Source organism: Cololabis saira, chromosome 15 (assembly GCF_033807715.1).
Source record: "Cololabis saira isolate AMF1-May2022 chromosome 15, fColSai1.1, whole genome shotgun sequence".
Lineage (NCBI taxonomy): Eukaryota > Metazoa > Chordata > Actinopteri > Beloniformes > Belonidae > Cololabis > Cololabis saira.
Genome location: NC_084601.1, coordinates 40266379 through 40289210, shown reverse-complemented (window position 1 = coordinate 40289210; position 22832 = coordinate 40266379). Strand labels below are relative to the sequence as shown.

Below are 22832 nucleotides of genomic sequence, written 5' to 3'. Positions count from 1 at the left end.
TGTAACATGGAAACCAGAACATGTGTGGGATTTAAATGCAACATCTAATCACCTGTAGGTCAACTTTGAAATTGTCCAGCTTCCTCTGGAAGGCTCGTACTGCCATCATCAGCTCACACACTGTGTTGTTCTTCCCCTGTAGCTTGAGATTTAGCTCATTGAGATGAGAGGTTATATCAGCCAAGAATGCCACAGCTTCCATTTCATCTGGATTTCTCAGCAGTTCCAGGAACTGTGTTGCTTTTGTGCTCTTTTGCTGTGACAGAAACACTTCCAGCTCTTTCCGAATGGCCCAAAACCGCTCCAGGACCTTCCCTTTGCTCAGCCATCTGACGTTGTTGTGCAGGAGCAAATCATCATAAGCTGCATCTACCTCTGTCAGGAATGTGCGAAGCAAGCAATGCTGCAGTGCAGATGTTGCTCTCAAGAAGTTTATGAGTTTCATCATTGTTGTCATGATTTCAGAGTACACTTCTCCCAGACGTGCACAAAGGACAGACTGGTGGATTATGCAGTGGTAACCTATCAAGCCAGGGTGGTGCTCTCTCAAACGCTGAACCAGTCCTTTATCTCCCCCCTAACATGGCTGGTGCTCCATCAGTAGCAATTGACACAACTTTCTTCACATTTATTTCTTTTTCATTCAGCATTTCTGACATTGCTGCATAGATGTCTTCTCCCCTTGTTTGTCCACTGAGGTTTAACAATTCCAACACATCTTCGATGAACTCCCCCTTTGCCTCATCAAAATACCTCACAAACACCACCAACTGTGCATTATCAGTGGTGTCAGTGGACTCATCCACTGCTAGGGAAATACAATCTGCATTTTGTATTGCATCACAAAGCTGGGTGCACAGATCATTAGCAAGTACCTCAGTGCGTCTGGTTGATGTGGAATCTGACAGTGGTATTTGGTTTATTTTGGCTGTCATTTCCTCCTTTTCTTTGCCTTCAAACAGTGAGTCCATTACTTCAGTCATACACTCTTTTACTATTTCAGCATCAGAGAATGGTTTCTTGTGCTTACCCAAAACCCAAGCAACTTTGAGTGAGCACTCTGTTGCTTTTTGCTGTTGTGTCATACATGTAACAAACTTCTTGCTTGAGTCTTCATATGACTTTTTCAGCTTTGTTATTTCTTTTGTTCTGCGCTCTGACTTAGGAGGGAAATCACGCTCAAAAGAACTGTGCTCCGTCACATAATGGCGTTGAACATTTTGACTCTTGATCAGAGCTACCGTCTTTAGGCATATAAGACACATTGGCTTGTTGCTTGACAGAGGTAGAATGAAAGCATACTTGTCAGTCCATTCTTCATGAAAACGGCGATTCTCACTGTCCACCTTTCTCTTGGTACTGAATTTAGAGCACGCCATCGTGATTAATTCAACATGTACTCGTGTAAAACAGCGCAAAACAGAGGAGAATTTAAACTTTGCGCGACTCGTCTGGCACACCGTCACGTCGCGCATGCGTTTGTTTCCAATGCGTGTCAGTGTGTATTGTAGCAGACGCATGCTAATGCATCAGTGTGTCAGAACAGCCAATCAGCGCAGCGTTCTCGCTGACATGCCCAGCTGAGCCATTCGACGGCCATTACGCTCTCTCTCACACACACGCACACACACACACAAGCCCCTTTCACACAGAGATTCCGCAATATTGGTGTAAAGAAGTCCTGCCAATACGCCGCCTTTGTTGGTTCACACAGAACCATACAACGCCGGCATAACGCCGCTCCCGTCTGTAAATTCACACAGCATGCCGGCGTTCCGCAATCAGAGGCGTGACGACAGCGTCAGCGTCTAGTGGCATGCCGGCATGCCGGCTGTGTCATTCACACAGACCCCGTTTCGGCTCTGTGACTACCTCCGCTGCCGGCTTATTGGTGGGGCCACTTGGCCCCCCCATTCCGCCTCCGTGACTTTCACACAGAACAGCGAGGCGGCTTAAAGGCGCAACGTTCCCGCCTCGAACTGGCTGTGTGAAAGGGGCTACACACACAGTAAACACAAGCCCCATGCAGGCTCTCTCTGTGCGGCGAGAGAATTGCAGACAGTCACGCTGCACACACAAGCTACGGTGCTGCTCATGCATGCAAAGTTTAACAAAATAATGGTCGCGGTAACTGCGCACATTATGGTCCATTAATATTTAAAAAGTATTAAATAAAATCTTTTTTTTTTTTTTTTTTTAAATATATAATTTGCCTGGGGTCCGCCGGTCCGGACAGAGGAGGCCGGCGGTCCGCGACCGGATCGCGGTCCGCCAGTTGAGGATTAATGCTCTAAACTAACAAAAGTGTGAAGGAATTTTTGTTTCTTTATTATGGAAGCAAAGATAAAATTAACTTTCAATCAAAAATCAGATGGAGAGGAAAAAATATACAAACTGTAATTATGTTTTTTTTAATTGCACGATAAAAAAAAATTCAATTGAAATATAAATACAAAGTTTTTGTTTGAAACCTTTAAAGTTTATTTTGTGAGTCTAACAAGTGTTGAGCCGCAGCCACGTGTTGAACATGGTAAAGGTGTAACTTCAACTCTGAGGTCTAACATCCACTGTAAGATCACGTTGTCTTCCAGTTGACCACATGGCCCGAAACAAAGAAACCGAGACAATGACCCATCTGGTTTCAAACAGAGCACCAGCATCACTCATAGGTAGTTTTCGAAAACTTAATCTACAGTTATTTTTTTTGCCATCTCTTCCTTCAGGATTATTTTGTGACCCAAACCATATTCATCACCAAGAGCTAGAAGCTTTTATTTATTTATTTATTTTATTTTTATTTTGTACATGTAGAAAAACAACAATTAAAGAGAAGATAAGAAAACAAAACAAAGAATTTCATTTTAACACTTACTATCTTAATTTACATGTGTAAAAAGGAGTATGAAGAAGTGTAAACTTATTTAATCCTACCCCCATTCACTAATCATTTATTAACACGTATAATAACTAACTATACTATAATTATACTCACATACTTACCTATACATACATAGTTGAGTATTTCTATATGCCCATATAAATATTTATATAAATATACTTATTTACACCATACTATATCTATATTAACTCCATCTGCTCTATATCTACCTGTATGTATATATCTACTTACACACGTATTCACACACATACATTATATAATATAATTGTGTATATATGTATGTATATGTGTATATATATATATATATATATATATATATATTACATACACACATAGCACTGTCTCAGAAAATTAGAATATTGTAATAAAGTCCTTTTTATTTTCTGTAATGCAGAAATGTAATACGTTCTGGATTTATTACAAATCAACTGAAATATTGCCAGCCTTTTATTATTTTAATATTGCTGATTATGGCTTACAGCTTAAGAAAACTCAAATATCCTATCTCAAAAAAGCCATAATACGCAATATTAAAGTAAGGCTTGCAATATTTCAGTTGATTTGTAATGAATCCAGAATGTATGAAATTTTTTTTAATTGCATGATAGAAAATAAAGAACTTTATCACAAGTGTGTGTGCGTGCTATATGTACATAAATATAAACAAATCTACCCATTCACCCAATAGTGTTATATCTGGCCCCTAAAGGCGCTAAACCCCTTCCTCTTTGCACCTTGTGAAAATCATGTTTTTATATTTGTTTTTAAACTGGTTTAATGCTCACTGGTGTCCGTGCACTCAGTATGCTCTGGCGACTGTTTACCTTTGGAGAATACGCACGTGGGTAACTCTGATTGTATTGGCTGACAGGAATTATCGACCCTTCTTTCAAAAGTTTACAGTCAATAGAAGAGAGAGGCGGTCTCCAAAATAGATCAGACCAAGCTTTCCGGGGAAGAAAGACGGCCGGCTTCCTCCTGACGTTTCAATTCTGCTTCCCAGGTTTCCAGAGGAGAGTTAGGAGGATTCAACTCCGTGAGGCAAAGCTCCAATCTTGTTGCAGCGGTCTCAGGACCTGAGGCCCGTAACACTGACACCAAGGTAAGGTCCAAGAGACACCGGCCATCAGCAGGCCCACAGAGCCAGGGGGGGCAGGTCTAGAGATGGAGGACATCATCATTACACTTTTCTTTCTTTATCAATTTTGATTTATTTCAATTATCAATGTTAACAAACACATTTAAGACTAATTCCTCAAATCTACGGATGAGAAAAGAAACTGTCAAATACAAAATAATAATAGCAACTAGACAATTTCTTGCAGAAATTTTGAGAGTGCCACGGCGGGCTGCTGCAAATTTGTGTACATTTTACAAGCAATAAAGGTGAAGGACTCAATACCAAGTCCAATGACACCACCCATGACTCTCTATGTCAAACCATTCAAAAGATATTGGACTTTAACGTATCAGCCAATCAGAAGAAGGGGCGTGGCTAATTTGCACCAATGAGGGTCAGGGACTCGATACTTAGTCATTTGACACCACCCATGTCTCTGTATGTCAAACCATTCAAAAGATATTGGACTTTAACGTATCAGCCAATCAGAAGAAGGGGCGTGGCTAATTTGCACCAATGAGGGTCAGGGACTCGATACTTAGTCATTTGACACCACCCATGTCTCTGTATGTCAAACCATTCAAAAGATATTGGACTTTAACGTATCAGCCAATCAGAAGAAGGGGCGGGGCTAATTTGCACCAATGAGGGTCAGGGGCTCGATACTTAGTCATTTGACACCACCCATGTCTCTGTATGTCAAACCATTCAAAAGATATTGGACTTTAACGTATCAGCCAATCAGAAGAAGGGGCGTGGCTAATTTGCACCAATGAGGGTCAGGGGCTCGATACTTAGTCATTTGACACCACCCATGTCTCTGTATGTCAAACCATTCAAAAGATATTGGACTTTAACGTATCAGCCAATCAGAAGAAGGGGCGTGGCTAATTTGCACCAATGAGGGTCAGGGGCTCGATACTTAGTCATTTGACACCACCCATGTCTCTGTATGTCAAAGCATTCAAAAGATATTGGACTTTAACGTATCAGCCAATCAGAAGAAGGGGCGTGGCTAATTTGCACCAATGAGGGTCAGGGGCTCGATACTTAGTCATTTGACACCACCCATGTCTCTGTATGTCAAACCATTCAAAAGATATTGGACTTTAACGTATCAGCCAATCAGAAGAAGGGGCGGGGCTAATGTGCATTCCCTGGGTCATGTGACCAGTTCTGGGTCACATGACCCGGAAGTGTATACTGTATTATGCTGTATATACTGTGGATGGATGGATGGATGATGGATGGATGATGGATGGATGGATGATGGATGGATGATGGATGGATGATGGATGGATGGATGATGGATGGATGATGGATGGATGATGGATGGATGATGGATGGATGGATGATGGATGGATGGATGGATGATGGATGGATGATGGATGGAGGGATGATGGATGGATGATGGATGGATGGATGATGGATGGATGGATGATGGATGGATGATGGATGGAGGGATGATGGATGGATGGAGGGATGGATGGATGATGGAGGGATGATAGATGATGGATGATGGATGGATGATGGATGATGGATGGATGGATGGATGGATGATGGATGATGGATGGATGATGGATGGATGGATGATGGATGGATGATGGATGGATGGATGATGGATGGATGATGGATGGATGGATGATGGATGGATGATGGATGGATGGATGGATGGATGATGGATGATGGATGGATGGATGGATGATGGATGGATGATGGATGGATGATGGATGGATGATGGATGGATGGATGATGGATGGATGGATGGATGATGGATGGATGGATGGATGGATGATGGATGGATGATGGATGATGGATGGATGGATGATGGATGGATGGATGGATGATGGATGGATGGATGGATGATGGATGGATGATGGATGGATGATGGATGGATGGATGATGATGGATGATGGATGGATGGATGGATGATGGATGGATGGAGGGATGGATGGATGATGGAGGGATGGATGATGGAGGGATGGATGATGGAGGGATGATGGATGGATGGATGATGGATGGATGGATGATGGAGGGATGATGGATGGAGGGATGATGGATGTATGGATGATGGATGGATGGATGATGGATGGATGATGGATGGATGATGGATGGATGATGGATGGATGATGGATGGATGATGGATGGATGGATGAATGATCGATGGATGGATGGATGGATGGATGATGGATGGATGGATGGATGATGGATGGATGGATGATGGATGGATGATGGATGGATGATGGATGATGGATGGATGGATGATGGATGGATGATGGAGGGATGGCTGATGGATGGATGGATGATGGAGGGATGATGGATGGATGATGGATGGATGGATGATGGATGGATGATGGATGGATGGATGATGGATGGATGGATGGATGATGGATGGAGGGATGATGGATGGATGGAGGGATGGATGGATGGATGATGGATGGATGATGGATGGATGATGGATGGATGATGGATGGATGGATGATGGATGGATGATGGATGGATGGATGATGGATGGATGGATGATGGATGGATGGATGATGGATGGATGGATGATGGGTGGATGATGGATGGATGATGGATGGATGGATGATGGATGGATGGAGGGATGGATGGATGATGGGTGGATGATGGATGGATGGAGGGATGATGGATGGATGATGGATGGATGGAGGAATGATGGATGGATGGATGGATGGATGGAGGGATGATGGATGGATGGATGGATGGATGGAGGGATGATGAAGGTAGAGGATGATGAAGGTAGAGGATGATGAAGGTAGAGGATGATGAAGGTAGAGGATGATGATGAAGGTAGAGGATGATGAAGGTAGAGGATGATGAAGGTAGAGGAGGATGATGAAGGTAGAGGATGATGAAGGTAGAGGATGATGAAGGTAGAGGATGATGATAAAGGTAGAGGATGATGAAGGTAGAGGATGATGAAGGTAGAGGATGATGAAGGTCAGGGTTCAGATTTCTCCATTTTCCAGGTTATATTATATTAAGTCTGTACTGACTGAGTCATGTGACCAGTCCTGGGTCACATGACCCAGAAGCCTGCGGGGGGGATGAGTCATCAGAACAGAGAAGCTTCTAGAAACTTCAGAAGCTTACTAGTATATATACAGAGGTAATGATTCAGCTATATTTTCGGTTGTGACAAACCTCAAATCACTCCACTTTGTCATCAAACCGTAGCTCTTAGCAGAAAAATGAAAACATTGTGAGCGACGGAGAACCCAGCAGATTCCGGAAATGTTATTTTCATACAGATATCACTTAAAATGTGTTAGTAACAGCAATTCGAAAACAAAAATGAGATTTTTTTGAAGAAAACTTCATTTAACATGGGAGTCAATGGAGAGAGAGACAGGATTTGGCGTGTCTGTTGGCCCTGCCGTTCCAATTTTGTGCACACAACGCCTGTCAAAGTCACATTATTTGAAACTCAACATCTATGTCTACATTCTGACCAAAAATTATCTTTCTAGCTTTTACGGTTTGCCCGTGAGCTCGAGTTACAAATAAAAATTATGATCATTTTTCGAAAGTCTCTCCACTCTAATGAATTCGAACCGCACTGAAGATTTGACAAAAAAGTGATTTCCAGTCCTCGCTTGAGCGCTCATATCTTGAAAAGTGTACATTTTAGGAAAAAACAGTTCCAGGTTCAGAGAGAGAACAGAAGTTTTCCTCCGTTTTGAAGTTTGAATGACATTTCTACGTGCAAGTATGAGAAAGATACGTGACTGAGAAAAAAGGTGAATTTCGTCTTTTTTCTCCCATCCGCTTTGAATGGCGCCATAGGAATACATGGGACGTGATCTCCCCATTAGTTTGGGAAATTTGGAAATGTTTTTGCACTTCGTGCAAAAACTATTTGTGCCATCGCTCTGAAAATCCACAGGACTGTAGTTAAATTCAGGCCCTACAACTTTGTAATTTGGTTCAGAATTTTTCGAGTAACCGTGTGCGAGTGGTGAGGCCCCAAAGTTCTCCCAATGCATTCCGGATGGGTTTTAGCGCGCACGTTTGTCCACGTTGCGCAAAAACGTGCACGCCAATTGCTTATAAAAGTCATAGCACACGATTCCCGATTAAGGCGCATGTTTCTACGTTTTTACTTTTCGCGTTTTCTCAAAGCTCTAGGAGGAGTAGCGAACCGAAAGTTGTCCGGAAAATGAAGAATAATAATAAACCCGCAGAATAACAATAGTGCCTCTGGCCTCCGGCCAGAGGCCTACTCCTCCTTGCTATTGCATAGCTTTGGAGGAGTCGTGCCTCTGGCCGGGGGCCGTGGCACTAATAAACCCGCAGAATAACAATAGTGCCTCTGGCCTCCGGCCAGAGGCCTACTCCTCCTTGCTATTGCATAGCTTTGGAGGAGTCGTGCCTCTGGCCGGGGGCCGTGGCACTAATTAAAGCTGCAAGCAGCGATGAACGGGCCCTTGTGCACGTTCAGGCTGCAATGGAAGCTTGTATGACTTGCATGTAGATTCTTCAGGCCTGGACATTTAGCGGATGACACCACCCACGACTCTCTATACCAAACCATTCAAAAGTTATGGCAGAAAGTAGGAACTATCAGATATCGACCAATCAGAAGAAGGGGCGGGGCTAATTTGCACCAATTAAGGTGAAGGAGTCAAAACCGAGTCTGATGACACCACCCACGACTCTGTCAAACCATTCAAGAGTTATGGCAGAAAGTAAGAACTATCAAACATGGACCAATCAGATGAAGAAGCAGATGTAGCAGTTTTTGGCGTCTATCGTCGCCCCGGTAACGCTTTTGACTGAGAAAAGACGCACATTTTGATGTATAACACACCTGGGTGCACGTTACTGTTCGGGCCGTATTCGTATTAACTGCCGAAGGAATGGCATAAATTGCGGCAAAATTACACGATTAATTCAAAACGGCCGACTTCCCGTTCGGTTTCGGCCATGGCGCCAAGAGACTTTTCTTTAAGTTGCGACATGATACAGGTGTGTACCGATTTTCGTGCATGTACGTCAAACCGTATTCTGGGGCTTGAGGCACAAAGTTTTCAAGGGGGCGCTGTTGAGCCATTAGGCCACGCCCATTAATGCAAACCATTAAATATCACATTTTTCACCAGGCCTGGCTTGCGTGCAAAATTTGGTGACTTTTGGGGCACGTTTAGGGGGGAAAAAAGGCCCTAATTTCGTCGGAAAAATAAAAATGGGGGGGGGGGGGGGGGTTCCTACAGGAACAATAGGGCCTTCGCACTGTTAGTGCTTGGTCCCTAATAATGATAATAATAAAGAGGATAAAACAAATTAATTTAAAAAAAACAACCATTCAGAAAGATCGACCAGAGTCTGTGCACAGTTACGTACTGTCACTTCTTTCCTTATATGACAACCATTTTCCCCACTTTGTTACAAAGAGATCTTCTTCCATTTTCAATTTGTATGTGAGATGTTCCATCACCAGTATTTCATCTATAATTGACATCCATTGTTGGCTACTGGGGGGATCAGACATAGACATCAGTGTTTCCCCTAGAATTTTTTTCAGGCCCGGTGGTACCCACCGAAAAAATCTTAAACAGACGAGGCGCGTGGGACGGCATATTGGACATGTAGCAATATAACAAAGTTTTACATTAAAAATCATTGTAGGCCTATATTGCTGAATGATATCACTTCAATTAAATAATAAGATTTAATCTAACCTTTAACCAAAGTGTCATGGGCCAGAAAGGTCTGACCCCTTATGAGCATTGAGCACATCTTTTCTATATATTTCAGAGGGATCTCTATGAAAACCCTCTGGGATGGTCCTCTTTTAACGGCTGCTTATGCTGACGGCATATGTGACAAAACATCCCTATTCACGATTGAGATTATATCAGTTATAAATAATTTAAACATTGTAGAAGATTTTTTTTCCCTACGCCGTTGGTGTACCGCAGAACCATAAATCAGCCTAGACGCTCATACATGACTGGTGCTAGGACCCCGCGGACGCATGGTGCGTGTTTTCCTTCATCATTCCCTGCAGCGTCTCATGCAAACACAAACACACGGACCTGCAGAAACATTTCTTTATATCATGTTGTCTGTCGCCCGCGATATTTTTTCTTTTTTTTTTTTTGGCTAGCTACAAACTCCATACATCCCATAATATATAATAATATGCCTGCGCTCTCAGCAGCGTTACTAGGCAACGAAGCAGGTTGACTCCCGTTGCAGAACAGCGCTGCGCAGAGGCTCCTAACGTAAATGATCATTGTTTTTTTTTTTTTTTAGGCCTGGCGGGGGGTCTCGTTGGTATATAATGGTAGGGGAAACACTGGACATATATAAAGGCTAGATGACTCGTCCGCGCTGCTGCGACGTCGTCACACGGCGGCCATCTTGCCACAGGAGAGCTCGCTCTCTCATAACATTGTGTTTAATGGTGCATGTACTGCTTAAACAACCTTAATTCGCTTAATTCTCAACAGATTTTCAAACAGTTTGGTTTTTTATGAACGTGCATACTTGTGAATAATTATAAACATTGAAAAACGTACTTTTATATGAAAATAACCAGAAACAGATAGCTATGACATGGTATTTATATTAAATCAATATTTCTATAGTATTCTTAGTAATATTTATATTTACATTATTTATATTTATTATATATATATTTATTTACATTATTTATATTTACATTATAACATATATACATATATTATTACCATATATATATATATATATATATATATATATATATATATATATATATATATATATATATATATATATATATATATATATATATATATATATATATAATGTTATATGGTAATAATATATATGTATATATGTTATAATGTAAATATAAATATTACTAAGAATACTATAGAAATATTGATTTAATATAAATACCATTCCATAGCTATCTGTTTCTGGTTATTTTCATATAAAAGTACGTTTTTCAATGTTTATAATTATTCACAAGTATGCAGTGTCATAATTACATCTCTGACGTTCATAAAAAAACAAACTGTTTGGAAATCTGTTGAGAATTGAGCAAGTTAAGGTTGTTTTAAGCAGTACATGCACCATTAAACACAATGTTATGAGTGAGCGAGCTCTCCTGTGGCAAGATGGCCGCCTTGTGACGACGTCGCTCTGCATTGGCAGCAGCGCGGACGAGTCATCTAGCCTTTATATATGTCTATGGGATCAGACTTGAGCCAGTTTTTTTTAATGGCCTTCTTCCCAGCCACTAGTAGAATCTTGACCAGATATCTGTCTCCAACATATACCCATCCATCCAAATGTCCAAGGTACAGAGTAAGACAGGATTTGGGAATCACATATCCCAGTACATTACAGAGAACTGAGTGAACATTCTCCCAGAAGGGCTGTACATTCATACATTTCCAAAATATGTGTGTGTGATCTGGATCCATGTGGTTACACAATATCCAGCATGCAGGGCTTAAAGTATTCCGGCACCGTGCTGGATCTCCGGCGTATGGAGTTTTTTTGTTTTCATTTCTCGGCGTGTGGAGTTTGACTGATTTAAAAAAAAAAAAAAAAGAAAAAAAAAAAGAGATGAATAACTTTAACGGTTTACATATGAAGATGTGTTGATAGGCTGTCAGTTTGAGTCAACTGGGTTCGTCTACCAATGGAATGAGAGGAAAGCAGCTCTGGCCATAGACTGGTGCTTAACCAAACTAACCCTAGCAGTGTTTCCCCTACCATTGTATAGGCCTGGCGGGGCCGCCAGGCCAACGAGAACCCCCGCCAGGCCTAAAAAAAAAAATCAATGATCATTTACGTTTACGACTCTGCAGCACTGTTCTGCAACGTGAGTCAACCTGCTTCGTTGCCAAGTAACTGCTGAGAGCGCGGGCATATTATTATACATTATGGGATGTATAGAGTTTGTAGCTAGCCAACTATGGCGCCGGCCAAAAAAAGAAAAAATATCGCGGGCGACAGACAACATGATATAAAGAAATCTTTCTGCCAGGTACGTGTGTTTGTGTTTGCATGTGACGCTGCAGGGAAGCATGAAGGAAAAAACAGCCCGACAACACACCATGCGTCCGCGGGGTCCTAGCGCCAGCCATGTATGAGCGTCAAGTCTGATTTATGGTTCCACGTTACACCAACGCAGAACCTACGGCGTAGGGTACGCGGGGACACGCACCGTACGTTGCGCGTCGCCGCGTACCCTACGCCGTAGGTTCTGCTTGTTGTTTAGCTTACATTTTTGTTCTGATTGAGGTTCTTTTTTTGGTAAGCAATAATGATGAAAATAACAGACAATAGATTGTCTTTCCACTAGAACCACTAAAGGTTCATTTTTTTCCCCAGTCAAATGCATGTAACTCTGTTATAACAAAACGGGGAAAAAAAGAAATCTTCTACAATGTTTAAATTATTTATAACTGATATAATCTCAATTGTGAATAGGGATGTTTTGTCGCATATGCCGTCGGCCCAAGCAGCCCGTTAAAAGAGGAGCATCCCAGAGGGTTTTCATAGAGATCCCCTCTGAAATATATAGAAAAGATGTGCCTAATGCTCATATGGAGTCAGACCAGCACACTGCAGCCTTTCAGGCCCATGACACTCTGGTTAAAGGTTAGATTAAGCCTAATGATTTCATTGAAGTGATATAATTCAGCAATATAGGCCTACAATGATTTTTAATGTAAAACTTTGTTATATTGCTGCATATCACATGTCCAATATGCCATCCCACGCGCCTCGTCTGTTTAGGGTTTTTTCGGTGGGTACCACCGGGCCTGAAAAAAAATTCTAGGGGAAACACTGACTAGCCAATCAGAAGTGGAGCTGGGCGGGTCTTTGACTCCAGCAGAGCGCTGCACTTTAGCCCTCAGGAACATGAACACTTGCGTATCACCGACTTCAAGACGAATAAAAAATTCATGAAGTCTGTAGAGGATGATTTGGCCGATAAAAGACTGAAAATTAAATGGTGCTGGGCATGGACGGAAGAAACGGGCGGAGACGGCAGGTGTTTCGGTAGCGGGTGCCAGAAGAGAGCCAGGTGCTTTTGCAGCTCTGCTCTAAACAGCTACCGTAGGCCTACGCCGGTAAAAGTTGTACCTCGCCACGAAGGAGATCCCGCTAAAGGCTAAATTACAGTATGGTTCCGCGTTAAATCGACGCAGAGCCTACACCGTAGGGCAGTGATTCTTAACCATAGGGCCGCGGCCCAACGTTGGGCCGCGAGCGCCCTCTAGAGGGCCGCAAAAAGAATTCAGTTTTGTACGTGTGGGCCGCGGGGGCCGCGGGACTGCATAGCAACTCCCGACCAAATGAGGAGAAGACACTCAGCTAGCTGTACGTGTAATAGTAAGAGAAATGGTGTGTATTTACAGAAAAAATCATTTATTTTGCACAGAGTAGGTTTAGATCCACCAGGATCAGGGATTCTACGGCGTAGGCTCTGCGTCGATTTACGCGGAACCATAATTCAGGCTTAAGGCGGACGTAATTGAAGCCACCATGAGAAGGGGGAAGGGGGGCGTGATTTGCCAGTGATTGCCCGGCGGCGGCTCTGGGCGGGACACCTGGGGCGGACGGCGAGACCTGGGGCTCGCAGCCGAGAAGGAGACAAGACTCCCGGGGGAGCTGCCCCGCGGAGGCGGGCCGGAGAGCGGGAGGAGCCGCCCGACTGAGCGGGAGCCGACGCGTCCCCGCGGCCGCGGAGCCCGCTGCCGCTCGTTACTGCTGAAGGATGGTAGATGCGTGGGCTGAAGTGTCTGCTGGACTGGACTGTTGTTGCAAAAGCATCGGAAAGTGACTGGGCTGCAGCGCGTCGCAGCTCGTCGCAGCTGATCAGGCTCGGATGAAGCCCGACACGCTGAGTCCTGACAACTGATTAATTTAATATCTTAAATAAAATAAATCTTAAAACGCCCATGTTTGAGTCCAGATACAGCTGTGAGGCAGCTTTCTCCACAATGAACATAATTAAAACTAAATATCGTTCCAGGTTCACCAATGAGCACCTCCACATGTGTATGAGAACCTGACACCATCCAGCCCAGATTTAAAGTCCTGGCAGGAGAAATTAGAGCTCAGTTCTCTCACTGAACGACAGAAAGTGGGGGCATACGATTAAGGGGAAGAAAGACAAACTGCAAAACTGTTCAATTTCTAAGATGTGTTTATATTCATTTATTATAAAAATGTTTTGAGACAATTAACAAAGAAAAGGGGAAAATCAAACTGCTGGTAGAGAAATAAAATAAGATAGCATTTGAAAAATAAAATGAAATCAATTTTATTTTTAAGAGAAAAAAATATGTGTAATTCAAGTTACACATGTTAAGTGGCAAATATTTTTGAAATGTACTTTTTTTAATCTAACAGTCAGATGCAGATGTTGATACAACTATGAGGTTACTTGAATATATACACACACATAATATATATATATATATATATATATATATATATATATATATATATATATATAATGATGTTCTGGACCTTCGCTTGAGTAAATTTTCTCTAAATGGACCTCTTAATGTTTTAGTTGAATACCCCTGCTATACAGTGTTAATATTTAACGGGCCCCGGGCCACTCTGTACTGAAAAAATTGGGCCCCAAGGTCAGAAAGGTTAAGAACCCCTGCCGTAGGGTACGGCGTACGGTGAGCGTCGCCGCGTACCTTACGCCGTAGGCTCTGCGTTGGTGTAACGCAGAACCATAAATCAGCCTTAATAGAGCTGCTGTCTCTTCAGCGCAGCCATGGCTGACGGACTGGCACCAACGGCCCACCGGGTTTGTGATGCGAACACCCGTCTGTGCTCATTCATTGCTTAACATGATCTATCCTTCTGTATTGCTCAACCGCTTGTAAATCTATTTTAAAAAATTGCGGTTGATAAAAAAGCTTTGAGGAGCCTGACCATTTCTAATCATCATGCCAGTTATATGAATACACATCATGTGTATCCAAAACTTGACAGGTATGTGCCATGTGACATGGCACATACCTGTCAAGTTTTGGATTTAAAAAAAATAAGGGAAATTTTCCGCCACCCGCTGTCCAACCAGCCCAACCGAGGTCCAGTATTACAGTATTTACATTTTAAGACAGGTTTACAAGATATTTAAAACATCTACCTGTCAATCATTTACAAACTACAATTATGTGCTCTTTATGTACATTTGTTGACACTGAAATGCTGTTGACATTCATCTGTATGCAATTCCTATAATAGAGCCTAAATTAAAACACATAGGGGAATTAAAGCACATTTATTTATTTTAAATATTTTCAGTTTATATACAAATTGATTGTCCTCAAGTTAAACATTTTCTTTTAATTTGTCATTGTCACTCATGTGGGTCTCTGGCTCCCATTTTTAGATATATTTACATGAAATCTTCACTTTTCTGGCAGAAATGTCTTCTTCTCGTTACATATCCATCCATGTGATTTGTTGTTCCGAGTTTGTTCCCTTTGTTGCCACTAACATTGCGAGAGGTGAAAAAGGCACAATAACCCTTTTTAAGAATTATTATATTATAAAACGGTAAATTACGGGAAAATACTAATACGGGAGGACGGTGGGAAAGAGGGTAAAATACGGTAGTTTCCTGGCCAAAACGGGAGACTTGACAGGTCTGGGCACAGCACCAGAGTTTAAAAAAACGGCTGTCAGAGAAGCTCAAAAAGAGTGTTTTCATTAAAGATTGATGAAGCCACCAGCCAGAGCAGGACAAAATTATGAAAGTACTTGTTTACTTTTTTGATACGGCCAGAGTAACAACTCAACATCTGGCAAGCAGAAAAGTGAATCTTGCCGATGCTTCAGCACTCCTGGAACTAGAAGATCCTGCAGTCTCATGAGCTTGAGTGGAAACAAGTCACAAGTTTTCTACTGCAGTAGAATTGTGCCATTATGAAGGGAAAGAGGACTGGACTTGAGACAAGCTAGGAGGGAGAACCAGCAACCACCTCACCAGGGCCAGCCAGGTTCTTTCCTCTCTTTTATTGTTCAACTGTTGCACTCTAGGTGTTTTGCAAATATATATATATATATATATATATATATATATATATATCCTTTACTGAATTAAATGGTTGCTAATCAATGCCACCAATTAATTAGCCTGCCTGAGTTTCACCTGCCGATATAACATTATGACCTTTAAAATATTCAGATTTTAGATTGTAGGTCGTCTTATACCCTTTCAAACACAATGATAATTAAAGCTGCAAGCAGCGATGAACGGGCCCTCGCACTCACGGCCACCGCCCCCATAAGCATATCAGAAATGACACCACCCACGACTTCCTATGTCAAACCATTCAAAAGTTATAGCAGAAAAAAGGGACAACCAATCAGAAGAAGGGGCGGGGCTAATTCAGGCCAATGAAGGTCAAGGACTCCATACAGAATCTGATGACACCACCCACGACTCTCTATGTCAAACCATTCAAAAGTTATAGCAGAAAATCGGGACAACCAATCAGAAGAAGGGGCGGGGCTAATTTTCGCCAATTATGGTCAAGGACTCAATACCGAGTCCGATGACACCACTTTATGTCAAACCTTTCAAAAGTTATGGCAGAGAAAAGTATTCTAGTGGGCGCTGTTGAGCCGTTAGGCCACGCCCATTAATGCAAACCATGAAATATCAAATGTATCGACAGGCCTGGCTTTTCTTTAAGTTGCGACATGATACAGGTGTGTACCGATTTTTGTTCATGTACGTCAAACCGTATTATGGGGCTTGAGGCGCAAAGTTTTTTCTGTCTGAACCAATCAGATGAAGGGTGGGCGCGCTTTTTGCCGTCTAGCATCGCCACGGTAACGCTTTTGAAAGAGAAAAGTAATGCGTGGTGTCGGAGGATGGAGACGCACGTTTTGATGTTTAACACACCTGGGTGCACGTTACGTTCGGGCCGTATTAATGACCGAAGAAATGGCATAAATTGCGCCAAAATTACACGATTAATTCAAAATGTTCAAAATGGCCGACTTCCTGTTCGGTTTCGGCCATGGCGCCAAGAGACTTTTCTTTAAGTTGTGACATGATACAGGTGTGTACCGATTTTGGTGCATGTACGTCAAACCGTATTGTGGGGCTTGAGGCACAAAGTTTTCTATGGGGCGCTGATGAGCCATTAGGTCCCGCCCATTAATGCAAACCATTAAATATCACATTTTTCACCAGGCCTGGCTCAGTGTTTCGAGAGGAGGTAGTAAAACGTTAATACCTGAAGCAACAGCAGGACTGGTGTCATCACCATCACCACCTTTGAACAGCCAATATGCTTACAGTGTTTTTTCATACACGTATAGTTCATACAGGAAGATAGTGTAGCCTTTGTCTCACTTGATTTGGCCTTGTATTCATATACATACTAATTGAATGATTATAGGCTATCCCATTTGTTGCCCAAATAAATAATTTCAAAATCAGTAAATAATTAAAATCAGTACTCGAGTTGTAAAAAAAAAAAATCAGGGGGGATGGTGGATTTGATCATATGGGAACAGATAATTTGTGCTGATTACAAATAATATAATATATTACAAATAATAGCAGTGACCAAAACAGCTGCAGAAATACTGCAGGAATGACATAGCAGCAGTTAAATGCAGCCTTCTGTAAGCTTTAAATATCCACTGGGCTTACATCAAATACATCAAAACACAACAATAAAAAACACTTTTCTGAACTTATCAATATGACTCTGTCCTTCACAGGATAAGTAACATGGATCACTGCAAAAACTCACAATCTTAACAAGAATATTTGTCTCATTTCTAGTTAAAATGTCTCATTTTAGTAAAAAAATCTCATTACACTTAAAACAAGACTCATCACTGGAAAAAACAACAATTTCCACCTGTTTCAAGTAGATTTTCACTTGTAATAAGTAGAAAAATCTGCATGTGGAACAAGATTGTTTTGCTTGTAATGAGAAGATAAATCTTGTCCCATTGGCAGATTTTTCTACTTATTTCAAGTGAACATTTACTTGAAACAGGTGAAAATTGTCAAATAAGTTATTTTTCTGGTGTTATTTTTCTGGTGATGACTCTAAATGTTGAAATAGCAGTAAAACCACATTCATTGATGAAATGACATAAGGGATGGAAAGGGGTGATGGCAGTTTTACAGGGGGGATGATTTGGACTGTTTTTATTTCAGGGGGGAAATCCCCCTCATCCCCCCTCAACTCGAGTACTGATTATAATAAAGTGTCTTATAAATCAATAATTTTAAAATCTCAATCCTTATTTTTATTTACCGGCCAGGGTTTATAGGCTGCATATTTACACTGTGTAGCCTGAAAGTGAACTGCAACTTACGTGCGGACGCATCTTTGCTGTGGAGGGGGCTGAATAAATCAACCGATTTTTGACATTTGGCCGTGTCTTCCTCCAGCGCCTTTTTTTTCTCTCTCCCTCTCGGCACCGCCTTGTCGAGGCAAAACCTCATTTTAACTCTCCCTCGCTGTGGAAACAGCCCCTGCTTGTAATAATGGCTGCAGCTCGAGCGGCAGAGCTGGTGGTGGGCGTGGTTTCAGCAGCGGAGGAGACCAAGGGGTGGTGTCAGTTTGGTGACGTAAAGAAAATGCACCAATCTTAACGGCTCACAGAAACCACGTGACACTGGGGGACTCTGTAAGGGTGGGGGCCCTTTCAGATTTTCATGGGATTTCATCTTTTCTGTGTTGGCAGGCTGAGGGGAGACCACTTTAAATATGTTAAAACAAGAAAACACGTGTTTTTCATAATAGGTGCCCCTTTAAAGATTTTCTAACAGTTTAGTTTGTTATGAACGTCAGAGATGTAGTTATAACACTGCATACTTGTGAATAATTATAAACATTGAAAAACGTACTTTTATATGAAAATAACCAGAAACAGATAGGTATAACATGGTATTTATATACTGCTTTAATGAACATTATTTTTATAGCCTATAAGCTATAAATATTATTTTTCTATTTTAATAAAATTAAATGTTTTTCTCTCATTTCAATTAAAACAAATAGGAATATTATCGGTTTTAATGACAATTATTGTACATCACAGCTAATTGTAAAATACATTGATTCAATTCGATTATATACAGGAATTACAGGCTATGATAATAATAGAAAAGAAAGAAAAATGACTCAAACAAAAAAAAACCAGTGAGTGAGACAGGCAAGACAGCGACAACCAATGCAAGTGGGATGTCAACAGTGTATACATATTTCAAAACAACAGACAACAACTTCTGAGCAAGTGGTTTGTTGAGCAGATATTGGAATTAATCTAAGATATTTGCATAAGGTCACTCTCACTCCCAAATAAATGAATAAATACAACAACACACCCCTCTCCTCTTACAATACATTCAAATGAACAATCATAATTCTTCCTTTATACAATTTTACAAAAACCATAGCCTATGTCTTTGTAAAACAGCATAATACAAAGTCCTTCAGAATACATTTACGTATTTTTAACGTGTGACAGCATCCTGTATCATAACTACACGTCTGCCATTTGTACAAACCAAACTGTGTGGAAATCGGGTAAAGAGTCTGAGAGTTATGAATGATTGTAGTCCGGGAGAAACCTTGCTCAGTAGAAATGATGCACTAAGACGCAAATAATGCCCTGTCCAAGATGGCGGCCGCATCGATCGGCGCCCGGTCCAAGATGGCGGCCGCGCCCCACCCCCCCTCCCCCGGGGAGCTGCGCGCGCATTCAAAACTGCACTCATCCCCCCACCGTCCCCCCGCGGGAGCTCAACCCCTCCCCTCCCAGTGCTGCAGCAGTCTTCTCAGCGGCAGCAGTCCTGCTGGATCTGACTGAGACAGTCTGATCACACATAAATATTCATTTAAAATCACGTCTAATGATTAGGTTTATCAAAATCACAGGACATTTTCAAAATACAGTAAACAATATACTTATGAAGTCCCATATGTCTATGACATTTATTGACAAAGACATAGCTTTTTACGTTATTAGTTCATGTTTTTAATTTTTAGAGTGACAAAGTTCTCCGAACATAATATGTTCCAGTGTATGATTTTTTAGTCCTGTTGTAAGCTATCTGAAACTGTCATTTGATTTTCCTTACACAAAATCTTAGATTTTTAATTAATATTTTTCCAGAAATACAGAATGACATAAAAATGCCAATTCCTTTCAAGAAATAACCACGATACGCGACACGGTCAACAAGGAACCTACTGCCAATCAAATGTGTCAATTTCATTAAGATTGGATAAACCAAACAGGAACTAAAGCACATAATTTGATGAAAAATGTATACCTGACCAAAAGGTGGCGCTATGGAGTTCATCCAAGATTGTCATATCCACTTGTTCAGAATGCAAGCCCGATTAAATGTATTGAATTTGGGTTCATTCTGACCAATTATGTTTAAGTTACAACAACTTTTATGTTCATGGCGAGACCCCGAAATTTGACAACCTCTGACAGCGACGCCCTTTGACACAAACTTACAGTTTTCTCTGTCACTCATCGTCAATGCCTTACCTATTATCTCACCAACTTTGAGATCAAGAAACTGATCTCGTTTGGAGCACAGATGCATACTACAAGACATGACAATTCCTGGTGCCAACAGGTGGCGCTACAACCGATCCTGAATATTCCACCATAGATGGGTTCAGGCTCAGCCTACAATCATGCACATACGTTTTCAACCACATCAAATCATGTATTGCTGAATTACAGCCAATTGATGTTTGATGGCGAAGCTTAAAAATTACCTCAAACTTCGCCGGATCACTACGGTCACGCCCTCTGGCAGAAACTTAAAAGCTTCGCAATTTAGCGTCGGCCATGTGTCTAGATTGTACAAACCAAGTTGTGAGCCAATTCGATAAAATCTCTAGGAGGAGTTCGTTAAAGTACGAGGCCTAGAAATGATCAGAATTCATGAAAAATGACATTTTCTGTTCAAAATGCCGGACTTCCTGTGTAACTTAGAGCATGGGTCCAAAAGACTTTTTTGTAGCTCTTTGTCTAATATAATACTCACATAAAGGTCATTGCTGTAAGTCAAACCATATTGTGGGGCTCGTCAAAAAACATAAAATAGGTGGCGCTATAGAGCCCATTCTTGTGGACCCATGCCTGTCGCCCATAAAATACGTAATTTTACGCGACTCTGGAAGCGTGTGCAAAATTTGGTGAGTTTTCGAGCATTTTAAGGCCTCCAAAAAGGCAATTTATTTACGGCGAGAATAATAATAATAATAATAAACATCACAGATACAATAGGGTCCTCGCACTTTCAGTGCTCGGGCCCTAACTAGCGAAGATATCAAAAGCATCCATAGTGAAAAGGAAAATAATATTCAAATTATGTCATTTTTGTTGCTTGCCAAATTGCCGAGCGCATGTGCCCCCGCTCCCGGAAAAAAGTTCAGGCTCAGGAATTTTTTTTACTTTAAGCCCTGAGCATGGTTGGTGAGTATTTATCTGTTTAGCTCTGATTTTAGGTGTGATAAAATATCAAACTAAGTTCTTCCAATTAAATTCTCTCCATCTCGGAGACTGTGTAGTATTTTGGTGTGTTTTCCACAAATCATACCATATGCCCTCTGGAATCTCTTCACCCAGCTCCCTTTCTCACTTTGCTTTAACATAGAATGTTGATTCTATTCTGGAGTCCAATTATCAGCCATATAAAACGGATACCACTTTCGGGGTGGCATGGCTATATGCCCTAACCAGTATCTTTATGATAGGATGTATTTTATCCTCATCTGTTTTTAATATTTTTGATATAATAGTCCCTCATTTGCAGGTATCTAAATAAGTCCTGATTAGTTCGATCATGTGCATTTTTTAGTTCCTGGAAGTTTTTCGTTTCACCCTTTTTTAATAGTTGTGCACTGTAATTCCTTTTTCTGCCCACTGTTTAAATCTCCCATCAAATTTTAATTAAATTGATATAAATATAAATTTATCGTCAAATGCAATCCATTTTAGCAATCCTATTTCCTTACCAAGTTTTAATTGTTTCACTACGGAATACCATGTTTCTAAAGTGAATGAAATCACTGGGTTAAAATTATGTTCTCCTCTTATGTGGCTGCGGGTCTCTATTTCCCCAATATTCGTTTGAATTGTGTTTTTGGATATGGAGATTTCAATATCTTTCCAACGAGCTACATACCCCTTATCACACCAGCTGATTAGATGACGCAGTTGAGCGGCATGAAAATACTCTTTTAGGTTTGGGACTGCCATTTTGTCTTTAGACAATTGTAAAGTGGTATAGCGTATTCTGGGTCGTTTGCCTCCCCACACAAATCTTGATATGCATTTATCCCATTTGTTAAATGGTTCTTTTGATATCACAACCGGTAAAGATAAGAACACATATAGCAAACGTGGCAGGATGTTCATTTTAACCACATTCATCCTATCAATTAATCCCAGTGGATAGGTGATCCATCTATTAATGTCTTAATGTGTTCATAGTTGCTTCTATATAATTTAGAAAGGTCTTTAGTCACATTTATACCCAAATATTTAATTGATTTAGCTTCCCAGTTTATCTGCCATTCCCTCAGTTCTTGATTACGCGAGCAATTAAACATGAGAAGTTGGGTTTTAAGTATATTTACTCCATAGCCTGAATATAAACCAAATCTTTCTAGAGTTTGTGTAAGTTGCTTGAATGAACAACTGGGTTTGTCAAATAAATCCTAATATCATCTGCAAACAAACTTATGTTTTTGTTCATTTATATCTATACCTTTTTATTGAGGGGTCTTGTCTAACCATCTGGGC

At 41.1% G+C, this 22832-nt stretch overlaps 1 protein-coding gene across 2 annotated transcripts in view; it reads left to right on the top strand.

Annotated features, from left to right (window-relative positions):
* Window positions 1–22832, top strand: part of LOC133460773 (zinc finger protein OZF-like) — a 43194-nt gene that overhangs the window by 1750 nt on the left and 18612 nt on the right. For both annotated transcript variants that reach the window (XR_009784152.1, XM_061741543.1), the window contains exon 2: window positions 3903–4001. Coding sequence is in view for 1 of the 2 variants with exons in the window: in XM_061741543.1 (XP_061597527.1) it covers window positions 3903–4001 (99 nt within the window). In the remaining variant the exon portion in view is untranslated. The remainder of the gene's footprint in view (window positions 1–3902; window positions 4002–22832) is intronic.